At 57.8% G+C, this 15,080-nt stretch overlaps 1 protein-coding gene across 2 annotated transcripts in view; it reads left to right on the forward strand.

The window, feature by feature from the left end:
* Positions 1–1,170: 1,170 nt before the first annotated feature.
* Positions 1,171–15,080, forward strand: part of ARHGEF17 (Rho guanine nucleotide exchange factor 17) — a 61,683-nt gene continuing 47,773 nt past the window's right edge. Inside the window, exons 1-2 of one of the 2 annotated variants that reach the window (XM_025356617.1) lie at positions 1,171–1,583; positions 1,619–5,167. In XM_025356617.1, coding sequence (XP_025212402.1) covers positions 1,967–5,167 — 3,201 coding nt within the window. In that variant the 5' untranslated portion in view covers positions 1,171–1,583; positions 1,619–1,966. Of the gene's footprint in view, positions 5,168–15,080 lie in introns of both variants that reach the window. The other variant, XM_025356616.1, reaches the window with a different exon arrangement.

Here is a 15,080-nt window from a genome sequence, read left to right on the forward strand (position 1 = left end):
GGAGACTGGGGGCTCAAAGGAGCGAGAACCTCCTTCATCAGGATTTGGGGGTGCATCTCAGAGCTGGCTGGAGGAGCATGGTGTTTGAAGACCCTAAAATCTGAATTTTAGCAGGAGCTGCTACTTCCTGACTTGCATAGTGGTCAAAGTTACTTCTCCTTCACGGCCCACAGAGAAGGGGTAATAATATTTGTCCCCAAGGGTGGTTTGTGGATTTAAAAAAATAAGTTAAATAATATTGCCCATACATCATAGGTACTGGATACATTTTCATTCGTTCGCTCATTCGTTAGTTGGGCCGGGAGGATGAATGGGATCTAGAGGCAGGTGGGAATGGGGAAGGGGATGATGTCCCAATACCCAGAACAATGTGAGACTCAGACGGAAGCAGGGGCCGGAGGGGAGCTCAAGAGAGGGATCAGGGTGACGCCAGAGAAACAATCTACACTTTCCCTACCAGGAAGGTGGAGCAGCTGCGGATAAGAGTATAGGTTTGGCAGTGGGAAGTCGAGAGCGTTCCCGTCGAAGCTCCTTTTGTGTGTAAGGCCTAAGAAAGGGCAGGGCGCTTTGCGAAGGTCTGAAAAAGACTAAGGGGATTAGGTAACGACTGAAAGGAAGTGTTCCCAGCTCTCGGTTTTTTGGGGATGGGTGCTGCTTTATCCGTCCAGGACTCCATGCGTTGAGAAAATCAGGCCGCGAGAGGGCGCAAGAGCCGCGTACTCCGGAGCGAGAAGAAAAGGGGCTCGGGGATCCAGGCGGAGAGTCCAGGAGAAGAGCCGCCAGACGGCTGGGGCAGGTGGGAGGCGTGAGAGCTGGAAAAGTAGGGGCGGTCGTGAAGGGTGGGGCTTCTGGATCAGCGCTGGGCTGGTTAGGGGCCTGTCGGAGCTGGACAGGCGGCTGGGAGGTGGGATGGGCGGGGCGTTTGGGAGCGAGATGGGGGGACAAGGGCGTGGCTACAGCCGAATTCGCCTCAGAGGGCGGGCGGGGCGGGGGCGGGGAGGGGGCGAGGCGGGGGAGGGGGCGGGGAGGGGGCGGGGGGCGGCCGGGGATCAAGGCGAGGCGGGGAGCGACGGGTCCTGTAGTCAGCCCGCCTTTCTCCGGGCTCCCCCTGGCGCCGAGTCCTACCCCTTTCCCGGCCTGGGGAGTGTGCGTCTGCGTGCACCTGAATGTCAGTGTGTACGAGTGTTTGTGAGTCCGAGGTTGCCATGTTGGAGCCCCTAGGCAGGACGTGTTTCCGCGCGGAAGCTGCTGGCCCGCGGTGGGCGCGACGCCCTGGCTGCGAGTCTGCGGAGCTGAGCACGCTCAGCGGTTGCGTGTGTCTCAGCGAGTCCCTAGGGGCAGCTCGGCCCGCTGGGCTCCCGAGGGACGTCTCTGGAGGGCCAGAGGGTCACCTCAGTATGCAAGTCCTCCAACAGGCTTTTTCTTCTTCGGCTCCTCCCAGATTCCCTCCCACCACCCGGTTCCCAGGCTCGCTCACGCCCGGAGCCCACCCCCTCTTTTGGGCGCGAGGCCCCGCCCCCCGCCCCCTTTCCTCTGCCACAAAGTTTATTTGCAACAAAAGGGTGCCAGGAGCGAGCAGCCAAGTGGGAGGGAGTGGGAGCCGGAGCGGGAGAGCGAGGGGAGGCAGACAGGCCGTTGGGCAGGCGGGCGCAGAGTCGAGGAACTAAGCGCTGGGATCCCGCCCAGGCGGAGCCGCAGTGCCCCTGGTAGCTCCAGCCGCGGCGGGGGCTGGGCCTGGGGGTCGGCGGTGAGGCGAGAGGGGCCACCGGGGATGGAGACGTTGCGGCCGGTGGCCACAGAAACTTGAGCTGCGGCTGATAAACCTCTGCTCCGATCTCTGCGCCCTCCTCCCACACCCCCACGCGCTGCTTTCGGAGCGGGCCGCTGCGCTCCTAAGGAGAGGGGGCGCAGGGGGGGTTGGCCACGGCTCTCGGAGGCCAGCCCCCCCGGAGTGAGTTCTGCCACCATGGCGGACGGGGCACCCCGGCCGCCGCTTTACCGCAGCGTCTCGTTCAAGCTGCTGGAGCGCTGGAGCGGCGGCCCCGGGCCGAGGGAGGAGGACACGGACACCCCCGGCTTGCGGCGCCGGGCCTCGTGCCGGCGGACCACGGCTGCCCCGGGCCAGCCCTCTCGGCGCGTGTCCAAGCTGGCGTCTGGGCCCCCAGCCGCCCCCGCGCAGCCGCGCCCGCTCCGCAGCCTCTCGCCGTCGGTGCGCCAACTCTCCCGGCGCTTCGACGCGCCGCGTCTGGACTACGGCTCCGCTGGGGCCCGGGACGGGGGCGTCTTCCCTGCGGCCGCGGAAGAAGCGGCCGAGGGCCCAGCGCGAGGGGCCTGGCCCAGCGTCACCGAGATGCGCAAGCTCTTCGGCGGTCCTGGCTCCAGGAGGCCCAGCGCCGACTCGGAATCTCCGGGAACGCCCAGCCCCGACGGTGCCGCGTGGGAGCCTCCGGCTCGGGAGTCGCGGCAGCCACCGACGCCACCCCCTCGGACATGCTTCCCCCTGGTGGGTCTGCGTTCGGCGCGGCCCCTGACCGGGCCGGGGATCGAAGGGAGGCTGCGCCGGCAGCAGCAGCAGCAGCAACAGGAGCGGGCGCTGCGTCCAGCGGATGGTTTACATTCTTGGCATATCTTCTCCCAACCGCAGGCCGGGGCCCGGGCCTCCTGCTCCTCCTCCTCCTCCATCGCCTCCTCCTATCGTGTCAGCCGCAGCCGCGCTGCCAGCTCCAGCGAGGAGGAAGAGGAGGGCCCGCCGCAGCCGCCTGGAGCCCAGAGTCCGGCCTACCACGGCGGCCACTCCTCGGGCAGTGACGACGACCGAGACGGTGAGGGCGGCCACCGCTGGGGAGGGAGGCCCAGGCTCAGGCCTGGAAGCTCCCTATTGGATCAGGACTGCAGGCCTGACAGTGATGGGTTAAATCTAAGCAGCATGGACTCAGCAGGGGGAGCCAGGAGCCCTGAGCCCCCAGCATCTCCAAGAGCCCCTGGAGAAGAAGGACTCCGGGAGTGGGGTAGTGGCTCTCCGCCCTGCGTCCCAGGTCCCCAGGAGGGACTTCGGCCTATGTCTGACTCTGTGGGAGGAGCTCTCCGTGTGGCCAAGGTGAGCTTTCCCTCGTACCTGGCCAGCCCCGCAGGCTCCTGCGGTAGCAGCCGTTATTCCAGCACGGAGACTCTCAAGGACGACGACCTATGGTCTAGTAGGGGTTCTGGGGGCTGGGGCGTGTACCGTTCCCCTAGCTTTGGAGCTGGGGAAGGGCTCCTGCGGTCCCAGGCTCGAACCCGTGCCAAAGGACCTGGGGGCACCTCTAGGGCATTGAGGGATGGAGGATTTGAGCCGGAAAAGAGTCGGCAGCGGAAGTCCCTGTCAAATCCAGATATCGCCTCAGAAACCCTGACGCTTCTCAGTTTCCTGCGCTCAGACCTTTCAGAACTGAGGGTCCGAAAACCTGGTGGGAGCCCCGGGGACCGTGTAAGCAGCCCCCTAGATGGCAGAGACTCACCATCCGCAGGTGGCTCCATGGGGCAACTTGAACCCGTGTCCATCCCAGCCCCAGCATCACCTGGCACGCGCCCCACACTCAAGGACTTGACAGCCACTCTGCGGAGAGCAAAGTCATTCACCTGCTCTGAGAAGCCCATGGCTCGCCGCCTGCCCCGCACCAGTGCTCTGAAGCCCAGCTCCTCCGAGCTACTGCTGGCAGGCCCTAGTGCCGAGGAGGATCCGCTGCCCCTCATCGTCCAGGACCAGTATGTGCAGGAGGCCCGCCAGGTTTTTGAGAAGATCCAGCGCATGGGTGCCCAGCAAGATGGTGGAAGCGATGCCCCCCCTGAAAGCCCTGACTGGGCACGGGACGTGACCCGAGGGCAGCGGTCCCAGGAGGAGCTCTCAGGCCCTGAGTCCAGTCTGACAGATGAAGGCATTGGAGCGGACCCTGAGCCTCCTGTTGCAGTATTTTGTGGCCTGGGTACTACAGGGATGTGGCGACCCCTTTCCTCATCCTCAGCCCAGACGAACCACCGTAGTCCTGGGACTGAGGACAGTCTGGGTGGGTGGGCCCTGGTGTCCCCTGAGATCCCTTCCACACCAGGTGCCCTCCGCCGACGTCGCAAAGTCCCACCTTCAGGTTCTGGTGGGAGTGAATTGAGCAATGGGGAGGCAGGTGAGGCCTACAGGTCCCTGAGTGACCCAATTCCTCAGCGCCACCGGGCTGCCACCTCTGAAGAGCCCACTGGGTTCTCCGTGGACAGCAACCTCCTGGGCTCACTGAGCCCCAAGACAGGGCTCCCTGCCACCTCAGCCATGGATGAGGGCTTGACCAGTGGTCACAGTGACTGGTCTGTGGGCAGTGAAGAGAGCAAGGGATATCAGGAGGTTATTCAGAGCATAGTTCAGGGGCCTGGCACCCTGGGGCGTGTAGTGGACGACAGGGTTGCTGGCAAAGCCCCCAAGAAGAAATCCCTGAGTGACCCCAGCCGCCGTGGGGAACTGGCTGGACCTGGATTCCAGGGCCCTGGAGGGGAGCCCATCCGAGAAGTTGAACCCGTGCTGCCTCCATCCAGCAGCGAGCCCATCCTTGTGGAGCAGCGGGCAGAGCCAGAAGAGCCTGGTGCCGCCAGGAGCCGGGCACAGTCTGAAAGGGCCCTACCTGAGGCTCTGCCTCCCCCTGCCACTGCCCACCAAAACTTTCACCTTGACCCCAAGCTGGCTGACATTCTATCCCCGAGGCTAATCCGCCGAGGCTCCAAGAAGCGCCCAGCTCGGAGTAGTCACCAGGAGCTTGGGAGAGAGGAGGGCAGTCAGGACCAGATTGGCGGCCTGTCTCGAGCCCGGCCCTCCTCCAAACACGTTCGCCATGCCAGTGTGCCCGCCACCTTTATGCCTATTGTGGTGCCTGAGCCACCAACTTCTGTCGGTCCCCCTGTGGCTGTGCCAGAGCCCATAGGCTTCCCTGCCCGAGCCCATCCCACGTTGCAGGCACCATCGCTCGAGGACGTCACCAAACAGTACATGCTGAACCTGCACTCTGGCGAGGTCCCTGCCCCAGTGCCAGTGGACATGCCCTGCTTGCCTCTGGCTGCACTGCCTTCTGCTGAGACCAAGCCCCCTGAGGCAGCTCGGCCTCCAGATGAGCCTGCCCCTGCCAGCAAGTGCTGCAGCAAGCCACAGGTGGTGAGTCCTTTGTAGGGGCCTTCAGGATGGGGCCAACAGAGGGCGGTGGGCATTGACTTCAGTTGGAGCCTTTTGCATTGTATTCACTGGTCAGGTGCCCAGGTGCCAAGGGTGCTTTTCTGGTCCTGGACGTGCCCATGCAGTTTTAACAGTGTTAAGGACACAGGGCTCCTGTCTACTCGGGCCCTGTAGAAGCTTCAGTTTTCTGCTGGTGCTAATGGCAGAGGTGCTCATCTGCTCCAGGTGCTCTGGGTGGTAATTACAAAGGATTCTTATCTTGTCCTTTGGATGTTTCTCAGGGACTGGTTTTGGAAATCCCGGTGTGGTTCTTTGTTGGAGGGATGAGTGTGATGGCACCCAGAGCAGGCTCAGTCTTTTCTCTGAGGCTTGCTGCTGTGTTGGCCAGACCCTTGATAGGATGTTTGGCTCAGGGGCCACAGTTGACATCGGTTTGCCCTTCCTCATGTGGCTTTCCTATGACAGGTCAGAATATAGATGTGTTCCTGGGCCTGGGAGAATTGGGAAGGTACAAGACTTTACTTTATGGAGGAGCAGAGGGGTCTCAGGGTTCTCACTGCAGTTCTGTTCTTGCTGTGTGACATTGGCCTTTCTCTGTGACTTAATCTCCCCAATCAGGAGAGGTGGGTGGACAAAGTAGTGCCTATGTTTCTATCCAGCTGGTACTGTGCAGATTTGGGGGAGCCTGCGGGTTTGAGTTGGGGACTCTTGGGGCCTGAGTTCTGCTAGAGCCTCCTCAGATGAAAAAAGCTTCTAGATGGGGGCTTCTAGGGGAAGTTAGAGGCAGGGAGGGGATTGCAGAGGCTGAGCAGCCAGGGCCCTTTAGAGAGGTCAGGAGTGGTTCTGGGCCCCATCTTCAGGGCTGCCTCTATGGGTCCGGGGCGTCGGTTCTTGTTTCCCCATCCTGTCTGCTTGCATCTTTTCCCCACTCTACCCCCTTCCTGGTGACTCTGAGATGCACCCCCTTTCTGCCAGACCCCCAGCCCGGGGGCTCACTCTCCCTGAGACCCCTCCTTCTACCTTCTGGCTTCAGCTATCCCTGGGGTTTAGGCTGTGGATTCAGATGGGATCCAGATGGCATATGCCCTGGCATCTGGGTTGGGAGCTAGATTCCAGGCTCTGGATTCTGGGTTGAGCTCAAGGATGGCCAGCGGTTATTTCAACTATGGCCTGCACTCCCACTGCGCTCCCTGACTGTGTGAGAAGCCTGGAAACTATAAACCCTGGACGAATTCGGTCACTCCGGTTCCCAGCGCTCTCACGGCCCCTCTGAACTCCCTTTCTCTTTGTTTCTCTCTCCATTTCTCCCTGGTCCTGCCTCTGGGGTTTCTCATGGAGGCTGCAGAGAGAGCAGGCAGGAAGTGAGGAGCGGGGAGTTTTGAACCTGTCCTTCCTTCTGAGTCCCAGCGAGGGCAGCTCTGGTGCCCCTGAACTCCAGTACCAGTTCTGAAGGTCGGAGAGGAGAGGAAGAGAGCAGGGCCAGTTCTTGTCAGGGGTCTTCTCCCCAGCCTCCTTTCCCATATATCTTTTCTGGGATCCTTGAAGGTTCAAATGGGGGAGACGACAGGGGTAAACCAAGGGACTCAGGGAGCTGAAGGTGGCTGGGGGTTGCTCCTAAGAGGAGGCTTTGAGACCCAGAGAGGAGGTGGGAGTTTACAGAACTTCTCCTACCCCACCTCCCTTCACATTCTCTTCTACCCCCCGCACCCCCGCACCCCTTTCTGGAGCTCTGAGGCAGGACAGATCTGCCATAACCTGGGCTTCTTCCTGCCATGAACAAAGGTCTCTGATCTCCAAGCCTTTGCCCACTCCAGGCCTCTCACTTTTCCAGGCCCAGCTTGATGTCCCCTTACGGGGAGGGAACTGGTGAGTCTGTCATTAGAAGAGCAGGGTATGAGCCTTGCTCTTCTAATCCCTGTGTGGCCTAGGATCCATCATATCCCTGCTCTGTGCCTCACTTTCCCCTTCTGTAAAATGGGGGTGATGGCCTCTGCCTGGCAGGCTGTCTTGTATGGTGAGTGGGTGGTGTGATCTTTCCCTCTCTGGTAGCAGGAAAGAAGAAAAATGGAGGCTGCACTGCCCAGCTGCTTCTCAGCCACCAGGCTTGGCTTCTGAACACAGGGCTGGGTCCTCGTGGGCCTCAGTATAACCTGGTAGACTGCAGTAGGCTCCAAAAAGATCCATCATCTTCCAATTTCCCACCCCCTCATAAGCCTGGAAGTTCTCTCATTTGCTAGCTTGAACCCCTCCTGCTGTCCCCTTCCTTCTGGCTCCGGGAAGATGGGGAGCAGCTATCCACCCCCTCCTGGTGGCCTCTGTTGAGGAGACAATGTTCCCTTGTTTCAAGCCGGAGGCTCCAGTCATGCTCCCTGGGCCGTGGGTGGAGATGGCATGGTATGGACTCCAGAATAAGAAGAGATGAGAGGAGCTGTCATTCTTTGCTTCTGGCAGTCCCTGGGGACTAAGGGCCCCCTCCCTACCCCCCAGGCTGTGGGAAGTCCCTCACCCTCAGGTCCATATTCACGCTCTGTGTGGTGTTACCCCCATTGCCGGGAGGTGGGAGGCCTGGGACCAGGCCTGGCTCAGCCTTTTGACTCACTCAGACCTGGACAGAGTCATCTTTGGACCTCAGTTTTCCCATCTGTACAGTGGGAGGTTAGATTGCCTGGTCTGTGAGGCTCAGAAGGAGGGACTTAGCCTGCAGGGGGTGTCAAGTGAAATGGGAGGAGCCAGGGGTGTGGCTGGAGGGGAGAGAAAGGCAGCTGTCTGCAATAGGCGCATGAACCCAGGAGAACAGGGAGTAACGGATCGCTCATGGGTCATTTATTCCAGGAATGCCTGTCTATGTGCTGGGAGGTGAGGAGGCAGAGCTGTCTGGCCTCCCTGCCCCGCCCCTCCCACACTCTTGTTACCTCCGCTGAGGCCCACCGTAGCCTGGTTGGTCAACACCTCTTCCTGTGAGGGAGAGCTTCCCCCACCCCAGCCTCAAAGTGCAGTCTTGCAGTCCCACCTTCTGCCCTCAGGTCCCTGATACCCGTTTGACACATGCCACAACTGTAGCCCACAGCAGTGAATGTCTTGTCTCTCAGCAGCAGAGGCAGATGAACTCACAAAATTTTAACATACTGGAATAGCAGTAACAATAGCCAACATTTATCACATGCTTACTATATGCCAGACACTGTCTGTTTCATTCTTCAACTCTGAAAGCTGTGGGTATCTTACAGTGCAGACTTAGAGTCGAAGACTGTTGGATTCACCCTGGATCCTAGCATATCAGTGTCTTAGAGGTGAAGGGACCCAAGGAGATTGGTCTGCCATCTGAGTAGTGGAGACAAGTCAGCAGACAGTTGGGAGTGTCACCTCCACATCCCCAACAGCCTGAACACTTTCATAGTGGTTATTTAATTCACCAGAGCCCGTTGGGATGGGAAGAACTTTGAGACCCAGAAGGGGAGAATGCTAGGTCTAAGGTCACACAGCAAGGGCGGGCAGAGCCAGGCCCATGCACCAGAACCCTGGCCTTGTTCCTCTCCACTCAGACCCCCTCCCTACCCAGCCAGCTCCCTGCCTTGCTGATGAAGGTCTGGTAACTGCTCTTCCAGTCACCCTTCTCTCTCCCCTTTTGGCGGGGAACCCGCGGGGGTGGGAGTTCTCTCCTTCCCCTCCTTGGCTCTTTGTGTGATTTTTTCCATGGAAACTGGTTCTGGGGGGAAGGGAGGAGGTGATCAGGACACTCGGAATTCTGAGTGGTACCAAATATCTATAATTAAATGTCTTGTCACCCAGCAGGAGGGGGTGAGATGGGGGAGAACAGGCAGAAGGGCAGCCCCTTTCCCCTGTTTATTCCTCACATCTCCTCCTAACCCCTTCCTAAGGGCCCTGGGCTCTTGAGGGGAACGCTGCCCAGGAATGAGTCCTCCCCAGCGAGGAAGGGTTGGGGGATGGACTAGAGTTGAGTCTGACATTTTCCAGCCCCACATTTCCGGGACCAGCTGGGTTTGGGAGGCGGAGAGGCTGCTGCTAATCCTGTCCCCAGCCCCCTCTCCCCGTGTAGGGACTTGCCCCTCCTGCTTCCCTCCCTCCCTCCCATCTATGATCTTTCAGGCTACACATTGCTGCCCCGCAGTAGGGTGGAGGCACCCCCAGGCTTCCTGGGAGCTGAGACACACAGAGAGTGTAGGATCTAGAAGCCAACACGAAGGGGCTTAGGATATTGAGGGACTAGCCTGGAAACTGGCCGAGGGACTTCCTAGAAGAGGCTCTGCTTGAGCTTGACCTTGAATACTGAGAGAGAGGGAGGGGCTTTATGAAGAGGGCACAGCATGAGCAGAGGCTAGGAGATGGAAAGGAATATGGCAGGTTGTGTGCAGTAAGAGTTTGTTTCAGAGACTTGGGTGGCCCTTGATAAGGTAATGCATTCATCCATTGAACAAATACTGTCTGAGCAATGAGACATGTCAGGCCTTCTAGGCCTGGGAATACAGCAGCAAACAAAACAAAGGCCTGCCCTTGTGGAGCTTCCAGACTAGGGAGGAGGCCTGTGTAAATGGAGACATTCTGTGTCAGGGAGTGGTAGGGACTGGGAGAAAAATAAAGCAGGATAAGGGAGTAGAGAATGACAGGGTGGGGGTACTTTAGATCAAGAGATCAGGAATGCCTGTCTGAGGAGGTGACATTTGAGCAGAAGCCTGGAGGAAGTGAGGGAGCAGGTCAGGTGGCTGAGGGAAACAGCATTCTGGGCAGAGAGGAACAGCAGGTGCAAAGGCACTGAGGTGTTTGAGAAACAGTCAAGAGGACTGTATGATGGAGCAGAGAAGTAGAAGATCAGAGGTGGGTTAGGGTGAGGAAGATCGTGTAGGCCAATAGGAGGACTTGAGCACGTACTCAAAGTGAGACAGGGCAGGCGCTGTTGGAGGGTTCTGAGTGGAATAGTGGCCTGGTCTGACTTATGCGTTCACGGGTCTGCTCTGGCTGCTCTGTGGGGGTAGATTGCAAGGGCCAGGTGGAGGCTGTGAGGCCAGTCAGAAGGCTACTGGAATAATCTGGACAAAAAATGACAGTGGCTGGGGCCCAGGCAGAGATGGTGGGGTGGTGGGTTTCTGTTGCAGCCCCAGGGGCTCCTCAAAGGCCTGGACCCTGATGTTCAAGGTGAACACAGAGCTACAACTTCTCACATGGCTGGGCAGTGTGTGAGGGGTCACTTAGGGTGGGGAGGTGGAGTTCAACAAAGTCCCCAGGGTGGACTGGGCTTTGGGCTACACTGGCCACCCCCTGCAGACCCACATTGGCTTGGCTGAAAGGCTAGGAGAGTGGAGCTGCCACAGGGTCCCAGTGAGGCAGGTGACAGGGCCATATCCCACTGGTATCTCCTCTGCAGCCACCATGATACCCATTTAGCTCCAGCATGCATGTGTCCTGGGACAGGGAGCTCATGCCTCCCCCAAACCCCCAAGATAGCCCCATCCCTCCCGTCTGATCCTCCAGCTAGGTGGGCATTGCCATGGCTCCAATAGTCCAATAAAGAAGCAGGCCCGGAGTGGGCAGGGTCTGCCCAAGGCCCCAAAGCTTGAGTATGGGATTTGACTCCAGGTGTCCTGACTCCTAGACCATACATTGGTCCCACAGAGTTCCCACTAAGCAGAGTTGGCAGGGATGGTGGTGGCAGGGTGGGGGAAGGGGGAGCCAGTGTTTCCCAGAAAGGCTTGAAGCCTTGGTGTACTTACTGGGAAATGTGCCCAGGCAGCCTGGCGCCTTGCTGGCAGGCCCTGAAATGGGGGCCCTGGGTCCCCTGGGAAGCAGGAGCCTATTGGAACTGATGTCTCCCCATGGGAGTTGATTCCCCCCACAATGTCCTCCCTCTAATTCCCACCTCCCAGGGTCTCTGGGGCATTCTGGGGGTTGGGAGAGACAGACACAGAGGAAAACTATCAGGCTGCTGGGCTATGTGCAGTAAGTGAACCTCAGCCCATGAGATGCAGGGGTTTGGGGCCCCAACCAGAGTGGCTGAGCCCCCTGGAGGGACTTCCAGGACCCCAACTTCCAGTAGCTCTAGGGTTCACTAGGGACAGCCTGGTGTCTGCACTAGGAGTCAGGAGACCTGCGGTCCAGCTTTGCCCTACGACCTTCCTACTGTGAGGCCTTCAATAAGTTCCATCCCCTCTCAGAGCCACAGAGCCATCCTTGCTCTCGGGCACTAGGATAAACCTCCTCCCAGGGCTGTTGGGAAAGGACCCAATCCTGAGCAGGATCTCGGTTGCAGAATGAAGTGCTGGCAGGCAGGGACCCACCACCCCACTAGGCTGCTGAGAAGGCAGGTTCAGAGTGGTGCCGGGACTCAGGCCCGGGTCTACCCCGCACCTGCTTTTCTCACCATCGGCTCCTGCTCTAGGATCCCCCCCACCCCCAGATAGGGTCTTTCTCCACACTTGTGGCAGACTTTGGTGCTCACTCTGGGGCCTGTCCAGAAGTGTGGTGTTGCAGTTGACGGGACAGTAAACCTTTATCTGAGCCGGCGTGGTGGCTCACCCCTGTCATCCTAGTACTTTGGGAGGCTGAGTGAGAGGATTGCTTGAGCCCCGGAGTTCAAGACCAGCCTGAGCAACACAGGGAGACCTTGTCTCTATTAAAAATAAAAAACAGGTGTGGTGGCACAGACCTGTGGTCCCAGCTACTCGAGAGGCTGAGGTGGGAGGATGGCTTGAGCCCAGGAGGTTGAGGCTGCAGTGAGCTGTGATTGCCCAACTGCACTCTAGCCTGAGCGACAGAGTGAGACCTGGTCTCAAAACAAAAAGCAAAAACCAGACAAACAAAACTTCCTCTGGTTTCTTTCCAGTGGAGCTTGGAGAAGTTGCCAGGCGGGAAGAGGGTGAGAGGGGAGTGCAGAGTGCACCTGAGGTGGGAAGACCTGTGCTGATTGCAGAGGTCTGGGTGGTATATTAGTGTCCTGTTGCTGCCGTAGCAAACTACACACATCTAGTGGTTGAAAACAACACAGATCTCCTACTCTCCAGTCTGGAGGTCAGAAGTCTGAATGAAGGGTTTCACTAGGCTAAGATCCAGGTGCTGACAGGCCTGCCCACCTCTGGTGGCCCTGGAGAGATCAACGCCTTTGCCTTTACCAGCCTCTCCTGGCTGCCAGCACTCCTTGGCCTGTGGCCCCTTCCCCCATCTTCCCCAGCATCTTCAAATCTCTTGCTCACCCCATACCTCCTTCCTCCCTCTTTTTTTCTTTTTCTTTTTATTTGAGACAGAGTCTTGCTCTGTCGCCAGGCTGGAGTGCAGTGGCGCGATCTCAGCTCATTGCAACCTCCGCTGGTTCAGGCAATTCTCCAGCCTCAGCCTCCTGAGTAGCTGGGACTACAGGCATGCGTCACCATGCCCAGCTAATTTTTGTATTTTTAGTAGAGATGGGGTTTCACCATGTTGGCCAGGATGGTCTCTATCTCTTGACCTCATGATCCGCCCACCTCAGCCTCCCAAAGTGCTGGAATTACGGGTGTGAGCCACTGCTCCCGGCCTCCTTCCTCCTCTTTAAGAACCCTTGTGATTCATTAGGCCCACCTGATAATTTGATAATCTTCCCATCTCAGAATCCTTAATTACACCTGCAAAGTCCCTGCTGCCATGTAAGGTAACGTATTCACAGGTTCTGAGGATTAGCATAAGGATGTAATGCCAGGGCCATTATTCTGCCTACTGCAGATAGGCAAAGGACCAGGTTGTTGGTTCCTGAGAATCAGAGTCCCCAGCTGGTACTGGTCCTGGGGCAGAACCTTCTAACTCAGGCCCACTGCATTTAACTTGCCATTTCTTTCCATGTTCATTTGTCATTCATTCATTTAGCAGTCAATCATTGAGCCCCGTGTTGGGCAGTGAGAAAACTTGGACACCATCCCTCCTTGCCAGGAGCTTTCACCAAGGGTCCTAGCCTCCTGAGGTGGGTGAGGTCCAGAAGCAGGCAGAGCCCAGGCCTGGTGGGGCAGGGGCAGAAGTGCCAGTGTGTTCTGGGGCCAGGCCTGGCTTCCAGAGGTGGCAGGCCGTAGTTTTGATGACTGGAAGTGGGATGAGGCCGCTCTCAAGAAGGGCAGTTGATAGGAGAATTTAAATCCAGGGCAAGGAGGGAAGGTCGGCGCCTAGGGAGGGGTTGAGGGTCACGTCTCTGCCAGGCTGCCACAACTGAGGGCAGAACTGAGAGCCTGGCGGCAGAAGGAAAGAAACGCCCTCATCCCATGTGCTGGGAGCTCCACGTGGGAATTGGTGGCATTGGTGCTGTCTGACCAGAGGACCTGTCAGGTCCCTTCATCCCTGAGAAGCCTAGGGAGGCTTCAGGGAGGTGGCATGTGGAGGGTGAAGGGTGCTGTCCAGAATGCCATCTCCGCGCACGCTGGCTTTCAGACCCAGGCAAGCACTTACCTACTCCCCTGAGGCTGTAGTCAATGGCGGCAGTATCCCCTCACTCCACAGAGGATTATTGTTAAGATTATTTTGTTTTTCGGCCAGGCGCGGTGGCTTATGCACGTAATCCCAGCACTTTGGGAGACGGGCGTATCACAAGGTCAGGAGTTCAAGACTCAGCCTGGCCAATATGGTAAAACCCCATCTCTACTAAAAATAAAAAAAATTTAAAAATTTTTAAAAAATAGCAGGGCGTGGTGACGTGCACCTGTAGTCCTACCTGCTCAGGAGGCTGAGGCAGGAGAATTGCTTGAACCCAGGAAGTGGAAGTTGCAGTGAGCCAAGATTGTACCACTGTACTCCACACTCCAGCCTGGGTGACAGAGTGAGATTCCGTCTCAAATTAAAAAAAAAAAAAAAAAAGATAATTTTTTTTTTTTTTTCTGACAGGGTCTCACTCTGTCACCCAGGCTAGGGTACAATGGGTCAATCATGGCTCACTGCAGCCTTGACTTCCTGGACTCAAGCAATCCTTCCCACCTCAACTTCCCAATGAGCTGGGACCACAGGCGGGCGCCATCATGCCTGGCTAATTTTTTTACTTTTAGTAGAGGCAAAGTCTCACTACGTTGCCCAGGCTGGTCTTGAACTCCTGAGCTCAAATAATCTTCCCGTCTTTGCCTCCCAAAGTGCTGGGATGACGGACGTGAGCCACCGCACCCACCCTGCTGCTGAGATTAAGTGAAAGCATGCCAAGAGGGCTTGGCACACAGTAAATGCTCAAGAAATGTTACCTCCTCCCCTCATGACTGAGATGCTAAGGTTTTATGATTCTAAGATTCTTGGCTGCTGGGCACCTCTTTCCAGCCCTGAAGCAGAAGACAAAGCTCTAGACAGGAGGGCAGGTTGGGGCCTGGCTACACCCACATAGTCAGTGGCTCCGAGCCTGGTTCTCTGGAGGTGGGGAGGAGGGAGAAACCAGGACCGGAGGCTGAGCCACATGCCCACTGTCCTTGCTCCTCTCTCCAGCTCCCCCCCTACTTTTGTTGCCACCAACCCCACCCTGGGACATGTCCAGGATAGCTCAGCTCACACGCGGAGGAGAGAAGAGGCAAAGCCCTCTCTGCGTCAAAGCTGCCCCTCACTGGAAGCGGCCTGTGAGGCTCAGGGAGTCTGAGTGTGTGTGCCTGGTGGGCTTTGGGTTCAGACTGATAAGGGTTAAAATCACAACTGACTCTGACCCCTTGCTGGGTGATATTAACAAGTCATCTGATCCCAACTCTGAGCCTTAGTTTCCTGTGCTGTAGAATGAGGGCACTAAGGAGTTATTATGAGGGCCAAAAAGAGAATGCTTCTGGAGTGCTCAGCCCAGGGCACTGGCTCCAGACAGCTCTCAGAAATGTGGCCACTTAGTGTATGCTTTTGAGATTGTCACTCTCAGAGTCTAGAATCCTGTAGTTTCAAGATGAAGGATTCTGGGTTCTTTTCCAAGAGTGCA

This window comes from Theropithecus gelada, chromosome 14 (assembly GCF_003255815.1).
Source record: "Theropithecus gelada isolate Dixy chromosome 14, Tgel_1.0, whole genome shotgun sequence".
In the NCBI taxonomy this organism is placed as follows: domain Eukaryota; kingdom Metazoa; phylum Chordata; class Mammalia; order Primates; family Cercopithecidae; genus Theropithecus; species Theropithecus gelada.